The sequence below is a fragment of the Amia ocellicauda genome, chromosome 17 (genome assembly GCF_036373705.1).
Source record: "Amia ocellicauda isolate fAmiCal2 chromosome 17, fAmiCal2.hap1, whole genome shotgun sequence".
NCBI classification, from domain to species: Eukaryota; Metazoa; Chordata; class Actinopteri; order Amiiformes; family Amiidae; genus Amia; species Amia ocellicauda.
Window position 1 is genome coordinate 2,881,549 of NC_089866.1, and position 26,049 is coordinate 2,907,597.

General features: G+C 47.2%; 1 protein-coding gene across 1 annotated transcript; it reads right to left on the reverse strand.

Annotated features, from left to right (window-relative positions):
* dnaaf5 (dynein axonemal assembly factor 5) lies at positions 1-26,049 on the reverse strand. Its single transcript, XM_066688874.1, has 13 exons — positions 25,448-26,049; positions 23,975-24,159; positions 23,732-23,856; positions 23,329-23,447; positions 20,891-21,123; positions 20,321-20,536; positions 16,006-16,149; positions 13,538-13,706; positions 8,920-9,067; positions 4,040-4,190; positions 1,835-1,991; positions 1,492-1,680; positions 1-512 (listed from the first exon to the last, which is right to left on the reverse strand). The coding sequence occupies exons 1-13, from the start codon at positions 25,974-25,976 to the stop codon at positions 373-375; spliced, it is 2,505 nt and encodes an 834-aa protein (XP_066544971.1). The 5' UTR covers positions 25,977-26,049; the 3' UTR covers positions 1-372.

The window sequence follows — 26,049 nt, forward strand, 5'->3', positions numbered from 1 at the left end:
AGAGTGCCACAATGACATTTATTTTTTTACAAATGTAAGAAAGGATATAATCTGGCTGTTAGGTTAAGGCACCGTGTGTGTTCAACATTAGATTATTTAACATATTAACATAAATAATATATAGGATGTACTTTCAATACAAAAGCACATTTTTAAAAATCGTTACGCTGGAAGTATTTAAAAGCAACAAGTGATGCAGCTGTAACAAAAACCTGATGATGTGTGTCTGTCTGTCTGTCTCAGTGTCTCAGTGTGTGTGTGTGTGTGTGTCTCAGTGTCTCAGTATGTGTGTGTGTGTGTGTGTGTGTGTGTCTGTCTGTATGTCTGCCTGTGTGTGTGTGTGTGTGTGTGTGTGTGTCTGTGCATCTGTGTCTATGCAGTGTCCCGGGGCAGGGCGCTGATGTGGCGCAGCAGCTGGTCACAGTAGACGGGGGACCGGTGTTTCTCCTTCACAGCCTCGATCTCCTGCTGCAGGAGAGACAGAGACGCCGCGCTGCCCTCCTTCAGCACCTCTGTGAGGGAGAGAGAAGAGACCCCCCGTTAGCCACCCTACACCCACTCAGCCCAGACTGACCTTCTGATGAAAAGCGTGGTCTACTGAACACCTTTACAAAACATCTCCCAGTGTGGAATTAACTGCCACGTGCCACCTCAGGAGTGACACCCAGCGGAGTGTCTTAAAAGCACTTTGGGAGCCTGATGATAACAGGCCAAGACAAAGGAAACGCTGACCCAAGCAGCTGAGTAACTATCCCACCATTGGGGTTTAAGGACCGTGTGACCCAGGTGTGAACACTAGAGGGCACTACAGGCCCACAAACACTCACTCGAGTCAGAGCAGTCAGGGCAGTTTGGGTTTTAAAACAATAAATAAAAAACAGTTTGGCTTCCCACTGCCACACTTCTGTTACTTTAGAGCCGTTGGGGAAATGGGCAACTTAAGGATATGTTTAAGATAACTTATCTGGCTATGTAGGCAGTTCTTTGTTCAAAGCATAAGATTTGTTTTACGGGCTCGTTTTAACGCTGGCAATACGCAGCGCAGATCCGAGAACAATGCCTGCTTGCGCAACGACGCAATAAACACTACGTTTTTATGACAAGGGAACAGTTAAGGTAGCGCACTCTATAGTGTTACGACGGGGGGGCATACCCGCGGTAGCACTGGCAGGAAATCAGACGCGAAGCAGTCGAGGGTTTGTTTGAAGTCTAAGAACCATATAAGAGTTTAAAGGAAAAGAAACAACAGCAGCAAGGAGACGACACAATGCGCTCTTTATACAGCTGTTATTGTGGGCAGTCGGTCCAGCTTCAATGCCTGCGATCAGAGATATCTACACCTGGGTGTCGCCTTACAGCCAGGATTTTACACCACTGTTGACAAGATAATTTCCCCCTTTGTATTGGGAGGAAAGCTCGCCCAGTTGTGATTAAATTTGACGTTGCATGAGCCTTTGAAGACACTGCGGTCAGACTTATACTCATTCTTACCAAACACGGCGCCCTGAACGCTGCTGTCCGGGTCGTCCAGGTACACCAGCAGGCCGCGGAACAGGAACTCCAGGTGGCTCCCGCACTGGGCTCTGTACTCGTCCCCCGCGCACCGGAACCAGGCGGACAGGGCCTGGGCGGCTGAGAGGCGGACCTCGTCGCAGGCGTCGTCCAGGCGCTTCAGCAGTTCTGGAAAACAAACCGAGCCCCAGACCCCAAAACAAATCAAAGAAACGGCCAAGAAGAACCACCTGGCACCCGTGCATGAGCGAGGCGGACCGCGATTCTGGGAAGAGTTGAATGTATATACAGTTGACATGTGACAGTATACACAGATGAGTACCAGGGTAAACTGTGTTCAGGGCGTCCGGGTGGAGCCGTGTCCCACAGATCCGCAGCGTGGCGGCAACGACCCGGCAGCCCGTGTGCCGAGTCGTTTTGGAGTCCTCGTCCAGAGTGGCGATGACGTGCGGCAGGAGGTCGCCGTGAACCGACAGCATCTGCAACAGGGAGGGGAAGAGATTAAGCCCCTCGTCCAGGCAGACGGATGAGGCCGGCATGGGCACGAGGGCGTACGGCCAACATATTTTAAAACATAACTGGCTTTCTTCCTCACAGTTACTAAACATTTCAATACACAGTATGTTTACAAAGCAAAGAGCTCAGAAAGTGTCAGGGTGGGCCTGAGGTTCTCCATTTGGTCAGTGAATTAGTTTCAGGCACCACTGGAAAACTAATCAGGGATACTTCATTCCACAGTCAAAGTTATCAATTGTTTATGGTACCTATAATGTTAAGACAGGGAAATACCTTAACCTTAGTGTGTCCAAGCGACCAGGTAACTAACTATCTCACACACACACAGTCGGGCGTGTGTCATCCCCCCTAACGAGCAGCTAGTCTTCCCTCCCTGGTCCCTATTGTCGTCTCCCAGGCGGCGAGGAACTGAGTGTTCCCAGCTGGCCCCTGACTACAAAGACGGCATATCTTGCCATCCACTGGGCCAGATGGAGGTAGGCTGCTCAGGTACTAAGTGTTGCCGGAAAGGTGTGGGAGACTAAAAGGCCAAGAGAAACGCTTGACACAGAAAGCTGAGGAAGACGTGTCCTGGTTGCCACACTCCAGAGGCGCTGAGACAGAGAGAGAGGGAGAGGGAGAGGGAGATGTCAAAGAGCTCTCCCCACCTCAGCCCTCGCCTGTGAAAATAGGAAGTTGGCCCCCGGTAACGCCGAAAGAGGTTGAGAGATTTGAAAACATTCCTGTGCGGTCCAGGCGGGACTCCTTACGGCGCTGAAGTGGGGCTGCATGAATTTCACCGGATCAGGTTAATCTGTTAGTCCTCAAATCCTCCACAGAGGTCTCCTCTGAGCAACTCTGGGGCAGGAAGCGAGAGATCAGATGATTGTTAGTGACAACGATAATTCCCCCATCAGGGACGACTGATTAGGCTGTTATCTTCTGCTGATGGATGCCAAATCCTTCACCCCGGGGAAAGAAATTAAGGATCTAGTTTTGCGAACAGGCAGAATCGCCCTGAAATCCCACACGTGCCATATTCCCTAATCTACAGCCAGTCTACTCCACAACATGTGCAGCAACAGCTAGGCAATGCACTGAACAGGAAGCTGACACAATCGCTTTTGGATCGCGCTGTTGGAGCTCCTAGATCTCCTGCAGACTGGAATAAAGCCGCACCTGATCCAAACCACAACGTTTCCGTTTCATTTGTAGTACTCAGGATTTATTAGCCTTATCGTTTTAATATATGGCCATGTTGTGCAATGACTCGACAAGGTGTTGCACAACCCTCTTTAAAAATGTAGCTTTACAGCACCTAATTCATCACATAAAAAAAAAAAAAAACAATTCTTCAGCAAGAGTTTCTGACATCGCACTGCACCGTTTAGTTTATAAAAAGCAGCAGAAGCACCGTAACAGGAATCTGATGGGGTTTAATAGAGAACAAACTGTGGGAGGGAGTCCGGTTCAGTGCTTTTGGGCAAAGGTCTGATTAAAAAGCAGATGACGAACTCGCTGAACCTGAAGTCGCCGCTGTTGTTTCTGAATGGGACACCAAACCAAATGCATTTTTTTTTCCTTTTCTCTTTGTGTAAAGAGAAGGTAAACGGAGCACACCGTTAAAAGCAGCTTCACAATCCAAACAATCACCGCAGAGACAGAGAGCCGACTGTCATTGCGGCACACAGGCATTCGAACGGGCCGCCCCCCGGAGCTGCAGACTGTGTCCCCAGGGTTGGCAGCCAAACGCCTATTTGTCAGGCAAGAGCGGCGCCAAATGGCGGTCGTCGACGGGCGACGCACACGGACTCGTTCTTCACGTGTTCACTGCCTGTAGAGCGGCTGGTGGCCGTTCCTTTGTGAAGAGCACTGAATTCAATAAAGACGGATTGAGGGAATGCTTGAGACTGCCTACTGAGCTAAATACATACATACAGACAAACACATACACTGAAGAAAGGTTCACAGTTTCCCACAGATGGGCACGGCTGCAGGTCTCTAGGGGTCCCGACTGGGCAATTGACGATACCTGCTCTTGTGACAGCGTCCCCCCACACAGCAGGGCCCACAGGCAGGAGACTGCGGCGGTGCGGACGGCCGCAGAGGTCCGGCCCGCCTGCCACACCAGATTGGGGAGCAGGATGTCTTGCAGGAAGGGCTGCAGGTAGTGGGCGAACTCTCTGCACAGCCCGGAAAGAGGAGGAGAGAAACAGGTTAGGGAAGAAGAGGTACAGGACTGCTTCCTTCATTCCTTCATTTCCCAAATGAGACTTCCCACCCCCACAACCACCACCTGAACCAAAGGAAAAAGGTAGCATAATTGGACTGAAATGACTGTATTGGTTTTGCAGTTTTCAAATGGCAGTTTAAACAGTCTGACACTGGAATCAAAAGGGTTAAGAGCCTAAAGACACATCATGTTTTTATTTCATCTCATTTGTGGCACAGAGTCAAATAAAGGCCTTTTTTCTAAATGTACAGGAGATTCCTCTGAGGAGAAAAAGGAGCTACAGCACGTCTTTGCCAACCTAAACAGCACACCCCGATTGCAGGCTATCAGAAGTGTTTTATGTAACGCTCTCCGAGAGTGCCGAGTGAAAAGCTGGACGTACAATAAATGATGTTTAAGGATGTGTGTGGGGGGGGGCGGGCAGTCTGCCTGGACAACCTCCAGATTTTAGTTTTTCATTCTTGCCTGCTGGCCTGGCTCGGCTCTCCCCTGTACAGAACTCAGAGCCTCCCTTCCCCAGCACTGTGGAGGCCCCTAAAAAAGGACCATTTAATTACAGAAAACACAAATCTTGACACTCATGACACCCTGAGTAACGGCCCCGGGACGGCCAGCGCGCTCTCCGGCCGTTTAGGAGGAAACTGATCTGGGCTAGGCGGTTCTGAGCTTCGCTGGCTTTGTTTCCGAACCATGGTGACGTGTGAAAGGGGGCCTGCTGTTCCACAGTGCCCAATGATGACCCCCCCTGCACACGCACAGCCCGCTCTATCCTGGCCCTCCGGAGCCTGACTGCACACGGCCGCCCCACTGGCTTCTGGGAAAGCAAGAGGCTCCGTTCCAGTCAGACAGCCAGAGCTGCAGGCGCAGTCAGACCAGAGCACGGCCTTGCACCTGTATAGCAGGTTTTGGAGGACACCCTTCTATGACCAATTTATAAACACCTGAAAGTATTTAATAGGAAACAAAGGTTTGGTAAATGCTGCCAAACCACTGGAGCAATCCTCTGAATAATGTCAGACTGTCAAGTCAAGCGCTCCCTTGGTTGAGTTGCTTAATTGATTAATCACTCCCACGTGTTCCCAGTATTTAGAAATTGGTGATTTAGTGTGACCTATCCGATGAAGTGGATGGAGACTCTCCAGGACCAGGTCTGGAGACCCCTGCTATAGGGTACAGTGTATATTGTTGGCGGTGCTGGTTTGCTCTTTGCATTAACTCCACACTCCCAGGTCCTTACTTCTCCTGAACTGATCACAGAACAGATGCCTGTCACTCTGCTCTGTACCAGCAGGGGGGGCTGCAAACCACCAACACATTACTGTTACAATATACTATTTCACTGCTGGACTGAATACTTTTTCATTTTTTCCCCTTATAAACCTGTCGTATACCACTTGGGAAAGAAACCATTAAATTAAAAAAATATGTCACTAAAATTACCTTCTAAAAGGCCATTATAGATATGTATGGTAATGTCGATATTTTGTCACAATCTTTAAATCGGGCTCTCACTACACACTGGGCAGGTGTCCTGGAACGAAATGCTGGGTCGTTCAGCGGGAAAGTGGTATAAATCATGCAAGTGTTTCATTGTGTGTCGGTGGAAACCTTGTGTGTTCAGGCTGCCCTGGTCGTATTGCTGGAGACGATTCGTCGTCTGTATAAGGAGGTTCTGTGGATAGAGACCGGTTACACAGTCAACAGTCCACAACATCAACGAACACTTTACCTGTGAACATGCTTTCCATACCAATTACGCAATGCTTGGACACTACACACAAACACACACACTGAGGAGCAGTCTCTTACACAACCTGACACAATGGCACTCTTTCTTTTTCTCCAAGTAAACAATGGTGGGCACACAGTCCTGGTGTTTGTTTAAGTAGTTCAACTGCAGTTGGTTTCGCAGCCCAGACCTGCAATATGAGAGGAAACCGGCCCCCGAACACCCGAGCCACACCTCGCACAATAACCAAACATCTACCATTCGCAGGTCACAAACAAAGACCAATCCGCCCGATGATTTATGTGCCAAATTACTTATCTCACTAGAACTTGTCCTGTCATGGATATATCTCGTCCCCCGTCCCCCCCGCACTGTAGCTGCAGGTAAGCAATTACAGAGCACGCCATCACAATAAACACTTACACCTCTCCTTTGATATCACTGGGGGGATTTTCCTGGAACGGCTTCAAATGGCCACGTTTGAGACAATCTTTCGGGATCCTTTCATCTCCGCAGCACTGCGCGATTAACCCTGAGCTCTCGCCGTTACCGAGTAAATTCGTCAGGTCCGAGGGACAGGAGTGAGTGCTGCTTGAATCTGCCCGGGACGAGTCTCGTGTGTGTGTGTGTGTGTGTGTGCGTGGGGGGGGAGGCTGGCGTGGTCTTCACCTGCACAAGGTTCAGTTCAGTTTTGAAAGTACACTTTCCTCTGGGTCTCTCTAATGAGAACTGACAAGAGAAAATTCCCCTGAAACAAGAATCAACACATTACAGGTGCTAAGCCCTGGCAGCAGCCTATTCCTGCTGAATGAAGTTTATTGAATTAAAAACGTTGAAGAAGTCAATAAAGAAGAAGAAACAACACTGTATATGTGCAATATTCAGGTTCATATTTTAATTGGATCCACAATGCAATAATTTGAGCCAGTTAAAACTGTGTTGTAAGACTGGATCTGCGTGTCATGAAGAGGCTCCAGGCTGTGAGGACCTGCGGAACCTCTCAGAGAGGAGTTTCACAGCGTCAGGGCAGAGAGCAGATGATCTGCCAGGGCTATAGCCAGTGGGCTGCTGTCAATCTCCCATTCACCGCCCCAGCATGGAAACTCACTCAATTTTGTTCTAATACCATGGGCCCCCGCGCACCCCCATGTCACACTCGTCTTCTGGCAATGAATTAATCAAAACAGCGCCACCACAAAGGTTTGACCATTCACGACAAGGGGACCACACTTTCTATTGTATTTCTGTGCTTGTCACCTTCATTCACAAGTTGATTTTAACTCTCAATTGGCCAAAAACAACAACAACAACAACAAAAGCAGATGAGAGGTGTGGTGTTTTAAACAGTTCTCTGTCTGTAGCCTCTGCTCAGCTGTTTGTGCTGATGGTTTGTGGATGAATAGGAAGCAGATGGGCTGACAACCCTGTACTATTGACTAACTCTTGCCCTGCGCTATTTTATGTGCTATGAACATGCAAATATTGTCTTGGAGGAACAGTACCACGTAGCACATGATGATCTGAAGGGAAAGCACAGCTGATCTTGTTTAAGGAACAACTCATCATTAGTTTTATTACCTGTCAGCTAAGTACCCTGTTAATAGTCCCTGATTCACCGACTCAGAAACAACTGCACCGACCACAAGAACCGCACTGACTAATACACCCATTCCGACAAATTAGCCACCTCAGATCTGAAGCACACGCAGGCGATAATCAAGCCAAGATCCACAACTGAAAACAAGACTACAGCACACAGAAACCCCCGCCTTTGTTTCAGTCTTTGTAGTGGTGAGCGTAATTCAATCCCTTTCATCTTGACAGGGCGGGGCAATGGGAACGCTCGGCTCCCCGTCTGCAACGCATTCTCCACCGGCCATGTCATCTTCCCGGGGAACGAATGACAACACGCTGGAAACAGGGCACCTCTCTGTGCCGAGATGCAACGACGCGAGGCAGGGAACGGAGGCCACAAGACACACGCAGACCGGCGGACGGACCACACAGGTGCGGACGTCTCCGAACGCCAAGGCCATGTCTCCGGTGATTGATTCATAAAGGGGCCTCATAAACAGGTCTGTCTTGCCTGATTTCAAAGTCCTTGCGCTCGCAACCCACACTCGAGCGAGGAGGGATCAGGAGAGGTCTCTCAGCTCTGGGCGTTACTGAAATACCGAGTCTAAAAGCCCAGAGTTACCATTTACTCTGGCCTTGGCCGCCTACACAGTCTGGCCGCCGTTTGTGTGCGGCCGGGTACAGTGGACTGGTTCACAGTTCAAAGCCCTTTTTTGTTCCTCAAAGTGATACAAAGCTCTGGGTCTTGTAGCCTCACAATGTGCGGCAGTGTGTAACTATTACATAGCAAGACACTGACTCCATAATTGACACAGCAGCAGTTTCTGCCTCATAAAGGATGATGCTGAGACAATACTGGTTGCAAGCTTGGTAGGCTATGCTGAGATATCATTTTTAACTTTTAATTTTCAAACATTTCCTATAAAATAAATCTAACCTGTCCACCCGGAGAAAAGTTTGTGAAACATACACGACACCATAATTTGCAAATCTCGTACGGAAGCCAATCATGGCCTGAGATGGATATTAAACTCTACAGAAGTTCCCTAATGGAGTCTGCTTTACAGTTAATAAGTCTCTCACCGCGGGTCTCTTTAACTGGCAGTCCTCCACAAGACACTCAATAATAACCAGAAGGCACATTTTTTCCCCCCAGAGATATTTAAGGATCACGACTTCCCTCCTTTCTCGGTTTAATTGTTACTGTGTAAGCGAACGCAGCGGGACGGGACGTGTGAGCCAGAGAGGGCCGGCGAGGAGCGTTGACTCATTCCACGGATTCCTTTCTCAGCCCTCACAGCACCCAGGGGGGGCTGCGGTAATCACACCGACATTGATCTCCCTATTGTTTGTTTGTTTCGGAGTGGGCACCTACCCCCGCGAGTCCACCGTGGCGCTGGCGTTCAGGAGCAGCTTGGACAGCACGGTGAGGAGCTTCAGCCTCATCTCGGCGTCTCTGCTGGGCTGCAAACACGTCTTCAGGAGAGGGAGTAACTGATGCAGCGCCCCTCCGATGGCAGGTCCTGAAAGTAAACCACAAACCACCCATGAGAAAGAGTGAATAGAGGAGACTGGGAGGGTAATTTGTCCTCACGAAATCACTGTCCGATGACTCTAAACAATTCTCTAAAACCAGGATTTAGTTAGAATAGAAAAACAGCTCCCGACCTCGAACCCTAACCCTAACCCTAGGCTGGGCCAAAACATAACCCCTAATTTCATCACTTTTTAATGGAAAATGTAAACAGATCACTCACAACAATGCTCAGTAAATAACCTAAAATGTAACAGTGAGATCATTCCCACCTTCACCAGTATCCCTAATTAATTTCAGTTTACGTTTCTCATAAACATCCAAATCTTCAGTGAATAACTATATGATAATGAATGTGAAAACACAGAAATAGTTAGGGCAGATATAAGCATTGTACACTCATAATTGTAAGGCTTGAAAACGTTGGAAAACACAGACTTTTGTTATTTTTCTTGGACGACTTCGGGGTGTAGAGTGCATGACATAGACTTTCCCTTTGCCTGTAAAGGACAACATCTGTAACCAGATGCTGTACGATACTGAGGGGAACAACGGGAAACAAATACCTCCCTTGCAAATAGGAAGTGAAAACATTGCATGAGCTGGAAGCTGTTCAGGGGAAAACAGAGCTGGGCGTCACAGTTGATTCCTCACCCTCATCATCCAGACAATGTGTGAAATCAATCAGAGCAGCTAATGGGATGATGCAGGAAACGGCTATGGGTCCAGAATTCAAGCCAGCGATGGGAGGGGTGGTTATAAGGAGTTCCCTGATCAAGTGGAAATCTGTATACACCCTTTGGGCTGCATGGCACTGGGCTTGATGCCTCTGGAAATGCTCAGAGGTGGAGCCCTTTCCCAGCACCGTCTGGGCCGCACGACACGAGACGCTAGAGAGATGCGATTGAGGCCTTGTTCCGACACGGGGACTTCTTTCTCAGATCAACGGCTTGGCCTTCAGCACTACCTACTCATGCCAGTGGTTCTGAGTGGACGCCACCCTGGGGAGACCATCTCCACACCATGCTCTTAGTCTGCAACACAGGGGTTTGGCGAGTTTCAGGCTGTCCCCCGAAACAACACACACAGATCTAGCTTGTTTTTGCTCGGATGCAGCAGTCTTCTAGGCCCCTGTTGTGTGCAAAGAATTAAGTGTCTTAATTTGCCCTGTCCTCACTTTTAGACCCATAACACAGACCTGGGTGAACACGCATACATAGGACAGAGAGAGATACTCACCGACGACTGAATAAACTGATACGTAAAAGAAACAGAGCGACAGCAAAATCAACACATCAGGTCTATTGGATCAGAGCAGAAACCTGCTGCTCTAGCTGCGATTGGCCAGTTGTGTGTGAAACGCGGAGAGGTCTTAGCTGGAAAGTGAATCTTGAGGTTGAGATAACTTGAAGCCACTTGATTTGTAACCTGGCAACGAGTGGGACAGAGTGTACTCAAACAGCAGAGGGCGGTCAAGCTGCACCAAAGATTGCGATGCCCCTGAATAGTTATAGCTCACTTTAGAAACAGAAAAGCAGGAGGTCAGCATGCAGGAGCAGTCCTTTAGATGTAATTATGTCAATCACGCCCACCCATCTATTAAAAGAAATGACGATTTTAAGTTACAGAAAATACATATAACCAGCATTCTACCTGTAAAATCAACTCAACTCTTCCAATCATGTTTTTGTGCTGAACTCACACAGAAGCAGAGGTTTAACTCGCTGCCAATTCAAAATCATTTCAAACTAGTTTTTTGGTGCACAGGCTTTTTTTATTCCTTCAATATCCCTACGTTCACATGACCACCGAATCTATCTAGAAAAGCAAAGTCAAAGTCAGTTAAGCATCATTGTAATTCTCATTATAGTTATATGAACACTATAGAACAGCAAATATATTTCCACGTCACACTGGAGGTGACTGCCCTGTTTTCAAAGCATTTCAGAACAGTTTTATATATATTTATTTCCCAGCACTTTTAGGTGTCTTGCCATATCACTGCGGCGTTTGTGGGAATAACCTTCAGACAAAGCCGATAGTCCGCAGCCGCTAGCCAAAACTCACACTGCACTCAACCCGACTGATCCAGCTCCCATGTAGCCGCACCGAGACCAAACATCACGGCGGAGGGAGAGGAAGCCTGAGCAGAACATCACATCAAAGCACAGCCATGGTGCAGATATTCAAAAGCGCCGAAGGAGTTCCTGACACAAGAGGTTACGACCGTTCGCAGTGAATGATTCAAGGCCAGATTCATCAGACCCTTCCCCATCACCCACCCATTCCCGTCTTCCAGGGCCACAACTTTGGCCCCCATATGACAACGATTCACATCGCTTAAAACACAATAACACTGCAATGCAGGACTCTCAGCTCAGCAGGGCCGCTGGACGCAGTTCAGAGGAACTTCCCCTCGGGCCTGTTTATTTGTGTTGTGCTTTCACAAAGGAGCGTGTATATATATATATATATATAAAAGCAAACGTGAATTACTTTTAAATAAATCCAGATTTTGATTAATTCAGAAATATTAATAAACATGGTTTATTTTGATGTCAAGTGGCTGAGAACCTTCCAGAGAAATTAATAGGCTCAATGTTCCCAGCTGCTCAAATCGATCTTTGATGCTTTTCAAAGACACAGACGGAGGAAATCCTGAGGTGGTTTTCCCAAGAACCTGGAAGTGACTTTTCAGAGTTGAAAGGGGAGGGCAGGGAGCTGGAGTTACACAGCAGTATAATGCATGAATCAGACATGGAGTAAAGGAGGTATTCTGAGGTGACGTCCCACAGTCTTTCACGCGTTGACTGTAAACAAAAACAAAACAAAGCTTGATTGTGGCGTCTACGGCGGCTGCACAGAGGAAGGTGGGGTTAATCTTGTGAGGACGGGGGTACAGGGGACGAGAGCGAAAGCACAGACAGCTGCACGGCGGGTACATGGGCACGAGAGCCAAGAGTTCATCAGACCGCATTCCGCAGCTTTTCACACAAGATAAGAGGGACGGTCTGGGAGAAGAGACAAGGGCAGCCACCTCTGGCTCTGCAGGAAGAGCGCTGCATGTCAACTTCCCCGAAATGGCACGGACTTGAAACAATTAGCTGAGGCAATGAAAACAGGTCAGAAGAACAATCCCTTGAATTGCCCTTTTTCCCTGAACTAAGCCCCCGTGCATCCAGGGATTCTTGGATAGCGTGCCACCGCCGCTGCAGTCTGCTGGAACCGGGCGCTGTTTTCATTCAAGAGCTCTCAGGACTCCTGTGTCTGACCGGGAGTCCGGCAGCTGCGAACACGGCTGTCCGTCAACCGTAACGGCATCAGAGGAGTGAGGCACTGGGATGTGTCCCTAGGTGAAACCTGGACGGCTCACAGCAAATTCTTCTCTGTCAAATTCACACAGCCTCCTGCATTTTTCTGCACTGTGTGAATGGGTTTTGTGACTGGCTCGGCTTGCTGCTCCATGCAGTGTTTAACTCAGAGATTTATACCTGGTGTAGTTCCAGGTCTGCTAGTTCCTGAGTGTGTACGAACCATAAATGATTTATTGAACCCTTAACAGAACAATTTTCCTAATTGATTAATTTTGTCAACTGTTTTGTGTCCCCTGTGCTTAGTATCAGACAGGCCCAGCTTTAGAAGCATTGCTGCCAAGGCTCAGCAAACAGACCTCTGCCTGGACTTGGTTAATATGTTATTATACTTTTCAAACATTTCAGGATACAGGGGGAGGTAGTGCTGATCAGTCCTGCTTTCAACTGTTCGTCTGTTTGAAGGCTGACGTCTGACCCACACAATACTGACTGAGCTTTCCACAGACAAGGCTGAACACGAGAGGATTAGACAAGCTCTCTTACGCTACCAATTCAATCAGCCGGAAAGATGCACTCAGAATAAATTAGGTTCCGCAGCCGACAAACAGAAAACACAACATGATGGTCATTGGCCACGTTTCTTTTCCTTGTGTTTGTCAAATGGGTGCCACTGCCCTCCTATTACGCAGGACATTGCTTTTAAAGAGGGGCAAAGAAGAAAAACAATGGATGCAGCACAAAAGCTTTCAGTAGGGATGCTGCTAAGAATGCCTTAATTTAAAGTGGAATTGAAAGTGTGAATTGATGCACACAGAGCCTTGAGTTTTGGACAAAGGCAAGGAAAGAGAAATTGGGAGCATGCATCGGCACGGGACCTGTACTCCTCTCAGCGGGACAGGAGAGGGTCAAAACAGATTCTACGCAGCACAGTGTGTGTAAGACAACAGTTTCCGTACAAATGCTGCCATTATAGTTAAATAATGTTACCAAAAGAGGCGAGGGACACTAAGAGCCTCGAAAACGACCCATTTGAAACCCAGCAAGCACTGCAGGTGAGAGTGGGGTCACGAACCGCAACGTTTATGCAAAGCGAGACCTGTGCCGTCTTGCTGGGGGGCTGTTCGTGGCAGGGTGGCCGGCCTCACCTGACTGGATGGCGACAACTTCAAACTGCAGCCGCTCCACGGAGTAGCCGGTCCAGCTGTCCTGACTGGCCGCCAGCCACTCCATCAGCTCGGCCATGTGCCGCCCGAAGAGCTCGGACGGGCCACCCAGGTCCTGCAGCACAGAGAGGAGTCCCATGGCCTCCAGCACCTGGGGAGAGAGAGAGAGAGAGAGAGAGAACATAAAACTGGTCGGATAAGAGACAGCACTGCCTGCAGAGACTGGGCCACCCTCACTAGACACAATCATTCCTATTGTCACTGCCTGACATTAAACACACTGACTGTCACAGACAATAATATATCGTCTTAGTTCCCCAGCTAGTCACTCTGCAGTCCTACAAAAGCCTCTCGTTAGAGCCGTTTCGAAAGCCCTCGCTGTGTTATAGAAAACCCCAATCCACAGTCATTCCCATAATGAAAATACAAGGGCAGGAAATACTATGCTGCTCAGGGGGAGAGTTAATAACTCTAAATGTACTCCTGTCCTGCACTTGATTGTCACCGCACATCCTGGTCGAGCGGGACAACACAAATAAAAATAAAAATAGAAGACAGTCATCCGGTTCAGAGGAGAACTCTAAACGGTTTTCTTTTCCTTTATTAAAATCAATAAAATGTGCATTTTCCCCAGCTTCCTCTCAGACAAAGGAACAATGAAACGGGGAGTTTGACCACCCTTCGACACCTTTTAGACTTTACTTCAAAGGTGCGGATTAAAATACGATCGATTCCACCAAGGTTAGGGTAGCCGAAATCACTTCCCTCCTGCCCCACCGACACCACACACACACACACCCTCCCTCTTTCCAGACTGTGCCTCTCTGACAGACGTTTCTGAGGGGGCACAACCCTGGCATCCCTTAATTAAATGTACGGAAAATAAGTTTGTCCCGGCTGTACACAGAGCTCAGCCGCTGGCGTTACCACAGGCCAGGCTATCTGGTTTTACGCGGAAAACTCATATTGCCATGATCTATATTTACACCACATCATTATGCATATTCTCTCAGGGAGACTTCGTAGTATTGCAGTGCTGTCTGAAATAACTCATTTTAAATAACCATGGAAAGCAGGAGGGTTTCTTAAATAGCAAGAACAAGGTTATAATCTAATCTCAAAGAAAAGTTTGCTACTGTGGACACAACTGTGTTAGGCAGCGAGTGACACATCCAACGCATCACATTGTAAAATGTGACTCATTGAAAGACACAATATACCTTCTCTACACTGGAATATACAAAGTTGCATTCTCTTATTTCATAAGCCTTAATATATAAACAGAGAGCCTTGTTGTTCCTTCTTCAACACAATTGCCCGGCTACGTGTATACTGACCTCGGTGTCCAGTTTCTGTAATTGTTTATGGATAAAAACAAAAGTGTCTTCTCTTGTAGTCGTCTTATTTTCCATTATAACCCAGATATATCACTCAGTCTCAAATATTTAATACAACAGACACATCAAGACTTAAATAACAAAAATAGAGCTGAACACTGAATAAATCTGAAGCAACTGGATTCTTGTAACTTTATTTATTTATTTATTGAAGTGTTTGTTTGATTTTACACACATTAAAAGCAGATGCTATTTTAAACCATTGATAACATTTCAGGGGCAGCCAGCAGTGCAGAGCTGTTATTGTGTCACAGTGGCAGGAAGCTTGAAAGCATGAAAAACAAGGGCTCTGGTTAAAATAAGGACAGGGTTTGTGGATTCCAGGAGAAAACTGAATGGCATCAGCTGGAACATAACTGGAAACAACTGTATATTTCTGGAAATGTAACAGTCCTGCCGAAGTAGAAACATTGGTATCCAAGGAGACCAAACAGCCATTTCTTATTTTGCCCCGTCGAAGCTGGCAGAATATGCAACCCCCCAGAATAAACAAACAGGCTGCTGCTGCTAAAAGCGTTCCCTGCAATATTTGATCTCTCAGACCATTTCATATTTGTACAGAAACATGACTCTATATCCAGGGTCAACGAATATTCAATGAATCTTTTGATCTGGGAATCGCAAACCACAGAACGCAGTATCCGGTGCTATTCTCTTACACCCTCCGCTGTCCTTCCTGGGACAATGCTGATGCCGCTAAGTAAACACACACTTCACCTTGCCTGCCACCGCCCCCCCCCACGTCCGAGTTCCTGCATGGTACACTTTGTCTCGAAATCAGAGGATAATAGCACTTTCAGTTCCCTTTGAATGAGAAGAATGATCGTCCAGTAATTTCTGTTACCAGCACTGAAGTTACATAACATAAAATCCCCCTCGCCAGGCCAGAAAGCACTCAAGAGAGGCAGATTGAAAGCTATGAATTAGATGCCCACAGTAAACGTCTGCAGCTTGCCGAGGAGTTAGGCTCGTGTCTTTTTTGCCATGCCTGGCCTGCTAAACTCACAGCTCCAGTCGATTCCAGCTGTCGGAAACCTCTGCCATTGAGATTACCTTGTCATGGAGCTGTTGATCTGAAGACAGAGACTGGATGGTCACTAAAACTTTCAACAGCTGGAGGCTGATCTCCCGGCAGTCTTTTCCACCCTGTGACAGCAGCGCCTGCACGCAACACAGCAACTGCTCCAAGTACTCCAGCTGTGGGGGGGAGAGAGGGAGAGAGAGGTCTTACACGGCCACATCTACACCTTCACCCAAAGACTTTTAGGAAGAGAGAAAAGAAGCCATTTCCTATTAGCACAAACTTGATTAATATTTTTACTTGTAGGATCCCCCAGGTTTTTGAAAGAAGAGACACTTTCTGAATCATTTGTCACTGCTCCCCGACAAAAAAGACAAGAGCCCAACATGTTCAGACTGATCCAGGTGTCAAGCTGACATTAACGATGCAAGTATGAGCAGGGGAGAGAGAGAGATCTTTTTAGCTGCTTAAACGCCGTTTAGACCCAGCGGCCAGCTGTCACTGTGATGAGAAATGCAGTACTTCTGCAGACAACACTTTCAATTTTGGCTGCATCTAACCCTGAAGTTAGACATCATATTTTTGGAATTTTTATTGATCATTATACATAAAAAAAAAGACAGTTACGTCTGCTAATGAGGAAAATAAATTAAACCGAAAAGACTACATAACAGTGACAGGAAAGTGCTACAAACTACTCGTTTAAAAACTATCAGATGTCTGATGTCTCCCCCCCCCAGTGACCTGCAGACCGGTGGCAATGAACGCAGTGGTGACCTGGAACGAAGCAGATAACACTCAACAGCTGGGAACCGCACTAAACTTTTCCACAGGTCCCCAGCTCTTTCCTGATGGTTGATTTTCTTCCCATCCACATTTCTTTTTGCACTTCTTTATATATAGATATATATTCATAAATGAGAGGGAGAGTCAAAGAGAGAAGCCTGCCAAAGGTAGAGGAGGAGTTTTTTTCCTTCACACTTTAGCTGAACTTGTTTAAACAAAAGCCTCCAAATCTGTTTTATCATCAGCTCATTTTCCTATTTTCCACCGGCCTGTCATTAGAGAGAGAAATTTCAAAGGGAAGCGTCGGGTTTCACTCGAGCCGAGCCACCAGGTGTAAGACTTGGCTGTGAAGACCTGGGAAAGCACTTTCTTCAGAGGAGAGAGGAGTCCCGGCTGCGAGTTAGTGGACGGCCCGGTGCGCTCCCTGCACCACACACGCACATGCGCAGTCAGGGCGCTAGGGGGAGCCCTGGGGGACGAAACGCACAAAAGCGGGAAGGGAAAGTGGTGGAAAAAAACAACAGCTCGAGATGGTCATGTGTTTCGCCGTGTGAAAAGTTAATTTTCCACTGCCCGGATATACTCTGAATTTGCATGCTTTCACAGGCGCAGGAGAGCTTAGTCTTTTCACGCCCCAGCCTGGAAAATACTCGCATTAATTTTACAGCGACGCAGGGAGGGAATGAGCTGGGCCGTACCGTGACGGAGAGCCGAAATGTGGATGCAGGGACTCCCATCTGGACCCGGGGCTGCCCTGGGTGTTCGTTTTTTATTATCGTTGATTTGTTTCATTAGCCTCTTATGACTCATGGTATGTCAAAGGATTAATCACCGTACTGAGTCCCTGGCCGTAATTCAAAGTCCATGCTGACACGAATTCACAAATGTTAGCAGGGATGAAGAATCCCTATATAGGGCTCTTTCACTGCCCTATGCATACAAAGTATATGAACACAGACACAAGAGAGAGGGATTCAGGCACGGGCACTTCCACAGATTAGAAAATGAATTAAAAAACAGACATCCAGGAATTGATACTAATGCAAACATCCAGTGCTTCATATTGTACTAGCTCATCTGGGATGATCGCATCTTCTTGCGCTTCTGCCAGCACTCATTAAATCCTGCTACAGAAAGTACAGCGCTGGCCTCCTGACGCCTGGCGAGAGAAGCCGAGGTGAGACACACGTCCAGCTCGGCCATCTTTACCCCAACAAGGTGTGCTGGATTCAATCGTCAACCATTACATATGAGCGTCAGGCATCCGAGTCTGCCATCATGACTTCAGAGCGCAGGAGAGAAACGCCTCAGTCATTCAACACTAACAAAAGCAGATGAAAGAAGCCATCTCTTCAATGTGGTGTCTGCAGTACGACTGAGATCACCCACCCCTTTGCTATTCCAGGTTCCACGCCGATTACATGGACTTGTACCTGAAACAGCTGTTGGAAATGACTAGTGCGCTGTGGTCAATACTGTAGTGTCAAAGGAATTCTCTTTCAGATGGATTAAATTAAAAAAATAAACATAAAAAAAGGATGCAAAGATGAGGCTAGGGAAAAGGCTAATCATACCAACTTCCTTTCATCCTGTTGTCAGCATTTCTTTTATTTTTATATAAACATATGTTGTGCAGAAAAAATTGCACGTGGCGGCTGGATGTGTTTACTGTGCAAAACCCGCCGTATCGGTTTTCACCTCGCAGAGGCGTTCTTGAAATCCCAGCACATCTGATGTGGTTTCTTAATGTCTTGGACGTTTAATTTTATGGCTCGTTCAAAGAACCTTTCTTGAGTAAGCCAAGTCATACCTCATCTGTCCAGGTTTGCGAACTCGGTTTAACAGTTCAAAGTTATTCGCCGACGGGAGGGCCCTCGGAGAAGGAACTGCACCATTTTTCCTCAGAAGCAGGTGAAGTGTATTAGTACTTGGTTAATAGGAAACTAACTCAGGTGTGAAGCTTGGCCATCACAGGAATAACTTTAGTTGAAAAAGAGGGGATATTATATTAATGTAGGCCCATGACAACACAAAACCACCACAACAAGTGTCTAAATTTAACTCAGGAAGGTACTGGGGCAGAATTCCACTGCCCTCTGCAATGTAGCTCAGTTCTTGCCCCCTGTTTTCGAGAGATCCTTCCTCAGGATGGACACAGGTGCTCTTCCCGAGTTCGGTGTCAGTTTTGCAATTGTTCGGCCGTGCTGCCAAGATGGGCTGGGGCAGGGGCATGTTTTTCTGCGCTGGTGTTTACACCATGCAGGTGTGGAAATACCTCTGTGATCAGTCTCTGAAGTTTCCTGTCCTTCATGGCAAGAGGTCTGACTCCATCTGTCCCGAACGTGTGAGCCGGACCCATTTTGTTTCCTCCAGGGAGAAGTTACATTTCCCTTTCCGGATTCCTGCCATGCTCATCTCTAATCAGTCACGATCATCTTCTCAGACATTTCTGGCATCTGCTACGGGAACTGGGTAGCACAGTTATGTGTATGCACTCCAAAGGCAGAGACACTGGACTGAATCACTGGCCATAAAGGGGTAGATGATGGAGAGACGAGTTAAGGGAAATTAACCTCTTTTTTTTTTTGTTTGCCAAGACGAGAGAAGGAATCCAGATTCTTTCGAATCGCACAGGGTGATGACTCATCCGCTTCGGCGCGGCCGGGAAACAGAGCAGGCCTTGGGAACTCATCTTGATATCAAGGGGAAGCATATTGAGGACGGAGAATAGAAAAATGCAGACAGCGGGACACGTTCCACAGACGGAGAGGTTGATTAATTTATTATTCTTCAAGAGCCAACTGGATGAAGCTACTGGAGCTCCTTCGTTGTGGAGTAGTTGTTTTTGTTTATGCACTTTGAACTGAATTGGTTTCTTAATTAGTGGTTAAGAGTACCCCTTTAATTTAAGTCAATAAAATGTTTGTTTTGTATCTTGAATGAGTCTTAAGTGACCCACAGGAATAAAAAAATTAAAAAGCATTTGACTCAGGTGTTAAAATGTAATCATTGCGCATAAGACTTCCAGCACCTCCTATGTTTACATGCGTTTTATTCGAAACACTTTTATACACAGAGGAACTGACACACGGCTGCTAAGTCTTGGACAAACCGCATCCTACACTGTGCCGAGGTCACTGACCAGGAGGACAACAATAATCTGACACAATAAAGGCAAAACATCCGCTGGCCTGGCAAAGGCTGCTAAAGGCACCGAGGTAAAGACGCAGCGGATTATGTTACCTAGAGCCTGCTGGAATAGTTTAGAGGAAGAACTCTTTGAAGAGTCAGCTGTGTGTTTAAAGCAATAAGAGTAAACAACAGGGGAGAACAGAAAAGCGAACAAACGCACTGCGGGGGATTTATTACTGTGTGTCAGTCTTCGTTTCATTAGATTTCTCAGCAGGAGCCCCGTGTGACGCACTGCCCACTTACACAGGTGCCAGCAGAGAACCCAGGTGTGCTCGGCAAGGTGCATTCCCACGAATGGGGAGTACAGATGGGGGTTTTCCCTGACAGCGCGGCTCTGTCTGACAGGAGAGCCTGTCTGTAGGTCCGTACCTTTTCAGATTCCTGGCCGATGTCGGGGTGACTCAGCATGTGCGCGATCTTGCCCAGGTGTGGCACCAGCGCTGGGCCCGAGCTCCCCCTCAGCACCGCGCCAAGGACCATGAGGTGGGCTGGAGAGCAGGAGGACTTCTGCAGACGGCCCAGGATCAGCTTCAGGAAGACCTCCGGGCTCACGAACGTCCCGATCAGCTCAGCGGATTTCAAACTCTGTACAGGAAAATCAGCATCCAAGTGGATTTACTTTTAATTCACAACATGCAAGAATTTTCACTAATTAAAGCACGACACAGTCATGCAGAATGGGAATTGGAAATGTCTACAAAGGCCTTCTAGTGGAAACTTACATCTGGGTAAAGATTACTCCAACACAGCCATTTGTCTCTATTGATGGCGTGGAGAATTATAACAGGCAAGTGATGACATCACAAAGCCACAGAGAATTTACTATCTCTACTTGAGCATCGGTTTACAAACCACAAAAAAGGAAAACAAAGGGCAAATGCAGACGGTATTAAAAGAGTATTTTGAGATCCCAAGCGATCCGTCTCGGATCAGACTCACATTGCTGACGACCTCCCTCTCCTCGTCGGCGCAGGCCCGGTACAATGTGCTGAGCAGCAGCTCCATGTGTTGGGTGGCGTGGTCTTCGGCGTGCAGCAGCAGCACTGCGAGGAGCTGGGCCGACTTGACCCGAGTGCCCACCACCCAGTCCGTGATCTCGCGGCTCACAGCAGGCAGCATCTTGGACAGGTTCCTGAACACCAGCTCCCGACAGCCGAGCTCCGGTCTCTCCGCTGGACAGAAAACAAAGACATGAATTCAAACAAAATAGGGTGTAAAACCCTCTAAACCTCAGATTTTCTCTCTTCTTTTGTTCAAGATTATTGTTTTTGAGAAACTACTAAGAGGAACTTTAATCAATAGCAGTAGGGATCTTTCACATCATTGCTGAGGTATAGATGGGAAAACATGAAGGAAAGGCAGGTGTAAAGAATGAAATAGTCACAAAGCAAAGATAAAAACTGAGAAGAATGACAGGTAGTCCCTAGTTCTTTGCTCAGGTGACATTTTAAACATAACAATATCATTTAATTAGAAAGGGCTCCCCTTCTCCACAGCAGCGACCTTTACACTTGATCAGAGCCAGCAGCGAGGCGCTCCGGCCAGCGGACACACAAAGGTCAGGACAAACGCACCCTGACGTTTCCTCCGCTCCGCTCAAGTTGTTGTTTGTCCGTCACATCAGTTATCCCAGTGTACTTTCCCCGTGACAGAGGCGCGCTGTCATTAGCGCAGTTCCTGTCGGTGAGCCAGACTCGGCACCTGCCTGTCGATACCATTACCATGGTTCACAGGGAGAAAAGTGCGTTGATTGTTCTGTGGCACATTGCTCATCCTTTATGTGTGAATGGAAACATAAGATCTGGACTCCCCCGCCCTCTGAATAAAGGAAGTGTCAAGTATAAGCCTACCTGGAGATATTAAGGACTATTTTCTTTCTCTACATGACAGCGACATGGGCGATTTGTTCTCCTGAGAAAGTAGGGGTTTGGAGGAGATCTGCAAGTTGACTCATTAGAGCTGACAGTGTTATTAATAGATGGTAATAGCGGGTTATGAAGGAACAGAAGGTGCTGTGTGTCCTTGGTATGTCTTACATCTGCACGGCAGGGTGCTCAAATGTGTCGCAGCAGGAAAGGCACAAGTCAACAATCTGCCCCCAGGTCCGGGGTAATGATGATCCTTCCCACCGTTTAAAAATTGGCATAAAGCGGCACAAAGGGTTTCCTATCATGCATCTATTCATCTTCACTTCCAATTATAATGACCGTGTTCCAGTGGAGTACTTGCATAAAGATTCATTCATCACCGACAGGTCGAGTGCAGTTCCCGACACAAGACTACACAGGAGGAAAGGTGGGTTACATTTCACCTTTAGGCCAAACTACAAATACCATTATAGACAAATGGAGTATTTTTTTGTGAGACAGTTCGCAAGATAAAAGGTTCGTTTTAAGATATCCTGCCCAGAAGTAGAACTAATGTAGTAATTCCCATAATTGACAGAGGAAACAGTCCCAGATACCTGCTAATCCAGACCTGTGAAAACACGCACTCTCAGTTCACCTTTGACCCAGAGACAGATTATTTTCAAGCATTTCTACTTCACACTTCGACTCCTGAAGGTCTCCCGTCGGCTTTATTATTAGGATGATATCCACTCATCAGCTCAGCAGTGGCTTCAAACACATGATCGGTCACAGGAGATAGAGATTAACTCCCTCAAAAACAGATGGCAGTTGCAGAGGCACTGGGGAGGTGCAGACTCTAACTTGTCTTTTGCTGCAAGTAAAATATAAAACTTAATTTCAGAGGTGAGAATGTTTTTGTTTTGTTACATTTCTGCAATGGATTAAAAAAAAAAAAAAAGTCTCTCTCCATTCCAGTCAGTCCATAAGCTCTGCTCCACGTGGGACCAGAAGAACAAACCAGCTTGCAGAAAGGCGTGGGAGATGAGATTGTGGTGGTTAAAATCTTTTCAAAGCAACACGCTTTACAGCAGGCAAGATACCAATGTAATTTAGTCATAAATCACCTGTACAAAAGATAGTTATTAAAAGCAAGTCATGTCAAAGAAAACATACAGTATCTGACCCACTTTTCTCTTTGCTTTTCCAAACTGCATGAGCAGATGTGGGCTATGATTTATGGGGGTTTATAAAGTCTCAGAAAATAGTGTCACATTGTCTGATTGACAGATTACTAAGCATTTTTTAACTCAAACATTCATCTGCAAGAATATCTCCAGCACTCTCTCTTGCATAACTTCGAAATGTCACAATGAAATAAACAAAATCACACAGATCTTGCTGAACTGATAAAGGAGACAACCACGGAGCAATATACACCATCTTTGAACAGCTTATACATATACATTTAAACACATCAAAGAGAGCCTGCTGGCTGCCCTGGCATTCACACTGACGGAAATGCCTTACCGCCGGCGGGATAGAGAGAAGGGGGCGAGGTTAAAAAGTCAAGCTTATCCTTTAAGTCGTCTTCGTTCTCCTGTTGCCACTGGCACCCTGCCTTCTTCCAATAATCTGCTGCGAGGAGCCTGGGAGATGAATATTATTCACAGGAATATTATTAGTCTGATGCCCCCACTGCCTATCAACAGCAATTTAACCTTTCAACATCAGCCTTACAATCTGAAATCAGAACGAGTTGCAGGAGAAAGAGAAGAATGCTTGATGCCAGTGAAATCTAACGGCTCGATCAATAGCGGGATGAAGGCACTTAATGACAACCAGCCTGGTTATAAAGGGATGTCTATCTACACCAGGGCTTTATCGAGACAGCATGCAAACAAGCAAAGCGGGATGGAGGAGAGCGCGCTACCTGATGTCCAGGATCTCGTCACTGAAGCTGCTGAGGAGCAGCGGAATCAGTTTATGAAAGTAGGAGTATCTGTCGCGCAGATTCAAAAGCCAGCTTCCCACCACTGTCGTCACGGCCTGTCGCACCTGATCACGTGGAAAACAGGAAAGAAGAACACCGTAGTGGAAATTAAATAATTTAAAACATAAGGAGTGTTCTCCTGCTCTCCGTCGATGGATCTCGAGAGATTTTGCGCAGGTCTACCTGTGGTGAATTATCGAAGAGCCGCTGGGCGAAGTGAGAGAGCACGTCGTCCAGGGACTTCGCATTCCCAAACTGGATCACGGCTCCCGTCGCTTCGATCACGGCCACCCTGACCCGGGAGTGCTGGTGAGAGATGGTCTGCATCAAGGGCTTCACCAGCGACTCGGCCTGCATATGAAAGTGCTCTGCAAAACACAAAGCAAAACGGAGGAGTGAAACTGAGCATCATTGCAGGCCTTTACACACCAGAGGAAAAATAAATATTCCAGCTTCCAGCAGGGAAAATCAGTGGAGCTGAAATACATCTAAGGAACACTATATTTGGTAATTTATGTTTAGAATTAGAGTAGCAAAATATTTTTTCCCCATTTGTGCTAATTAAGTGAAAAGGTGTACTCAGCACTTCTCCTGATTAAAGTTTTGAGGTTTAATTGTACGTTTCACTTCAGCACTGTGTTGGAACTTGATTGCTTTACCACTATAATTTCCCAAATTCAAAAAGACTATATTTGGTTTCAAAACCCACCGTTAGTGCATTCTTCCCTAATTATATTGGTTTCCAGTCTATTTTTCCTTTCTGTTAAAGCCTTTAACTTACCATAATTCTGTAAGTGCTAAAATACAGGCTTGCATGGGCTAAATTGGGGGGAAAAAATCTAATAAATAACATAAATCATAACTTTAAAAACACGTTTTCCATCTCTCCATTCATTGTGACAGAACTCTATGGTAATATTTTTGAAACTCATCATTTTTTTTTTTGGGTAGTGCAACTAAGAGGTAATTAGTGGTTTATTTTTAACCCTTGCCTTCCTGGAGTTGCCAAAACACTTGTCTACTATTAATATAGGCCAGCGCTGCCCAAACCCAGTCCTTGAGAGCCCCAGTGCAACAGGTTTTATAGATAACTCTTAATAGCGTTGATTATTATTATTAGTGGTAGTAGTACAGTAGTATCGAGATTATTTATTTATTTATTAGAAGGAATAGGGCTATAGCAGTGGTGCCCAAATTGCTCATTTCAAAACACTGGGAACAAATGGAAGTTATTGATCAATTAAGCAAATTGCATGTTCAGTTGAGGGGCCCTGGGTATTTGAGGGATGAAAAGAGTAGTTCATTTTCTTTAATCCAAATCTCTGAATAAACTTCATTTAACAAATCACCTGCTTAATTGATGACAAGTACATCGTTCCAGATGCTAAGAAATTGATGATTAATTGCTTTCATTGCTTTTAAAAGGCGACTAGGTTGGTTCAGTCTGGAGGCGGGCCTGGGGGTTTAGATACACCTGGCAACCAAGTCAACGCTGACACCAAGATGTCAAACTAGAACAATGAAAATAACGATATGCTACTTCTACTACTACTGACAATAATGATATGCACAAACGCATGCACTTGTAAACACGTGTGTATTTGCAACACAAGCATGCTTTGAGTGCCCGTGTAACCAGCACCCAGAGATGCTTACCCGGGACGGCCCTGGCGAAGCTCACGGTGCACCTGCAGCTCTCCTTCTTCGCATCCGGGAAGGGGTCCACCAGGGTCCTCTGCAGGATCTTCACCACGTCCTCGACGTACGCGGCCAGCCGCCCCCCGCACAGCTCCACCGCCAGGCCCAGCACCCCAAGCAGGGCCAGCCGCAGCTCCTCGGCCGGCTCCACGATCTCCGGGCCCCCCAGGCGCTGCGTCAGTGCGGGGACGAGGTAGGGTAGCGAGTCCTCCGGCCGGGGGACACGGCGGATGAAGTCGCCCAGCATCTGTATGGAGGTCTCCCTGCACTTCTCCATGGGGTCTGACAGGCACCTCAGCAGCGGCTTGAGCAGGTGGTCGAACAGCCCCTGCAGCGCCCCGCTGGACAGGTCTCGGCCCAGGGTCTCTTTGCGGATGGCGTCCAGCGCTCTCTTTCGGGTGTTCTTGTTGTCCTCGGTCAGACAGTTGAGCTGCCGGGCCACGGCGTGTGAAAGCCCGGCCGCCACCAGCTCCTCCGCGGACGCCATCGCTGTCGCCGGCTCCGTCGTTATGCCGACCAACGGCGCCGCGACGATACAAAAGCCCGCTTTACGGCACTTC

Excerpts from the sequence above, each read along its gene's own strand:
- dnaaf5 (XM_066688874.1), bottom strand. The coding sequence starts at position 25,976 with ATGGCGTCCGCGGAGGAGCTGGTGGCGGCCGGGCTTTCACACGCCGTG. Across the intron at positions 23,857-23,974 it reads TCTTCGATAATTCACCACAG|GTGCGACAGGCCGTGACGAC; the intron begins GTAGACCTGCGC and ends CCACGTGATCAG. Across the intron at positions 23,448-23,731 it reads GACGAGATCCTGGACATCAG|GCTCCTCGCAGCAGATTATT; the intron begins GTAGCGCGCTCT and ends TTCATCTCCCAG.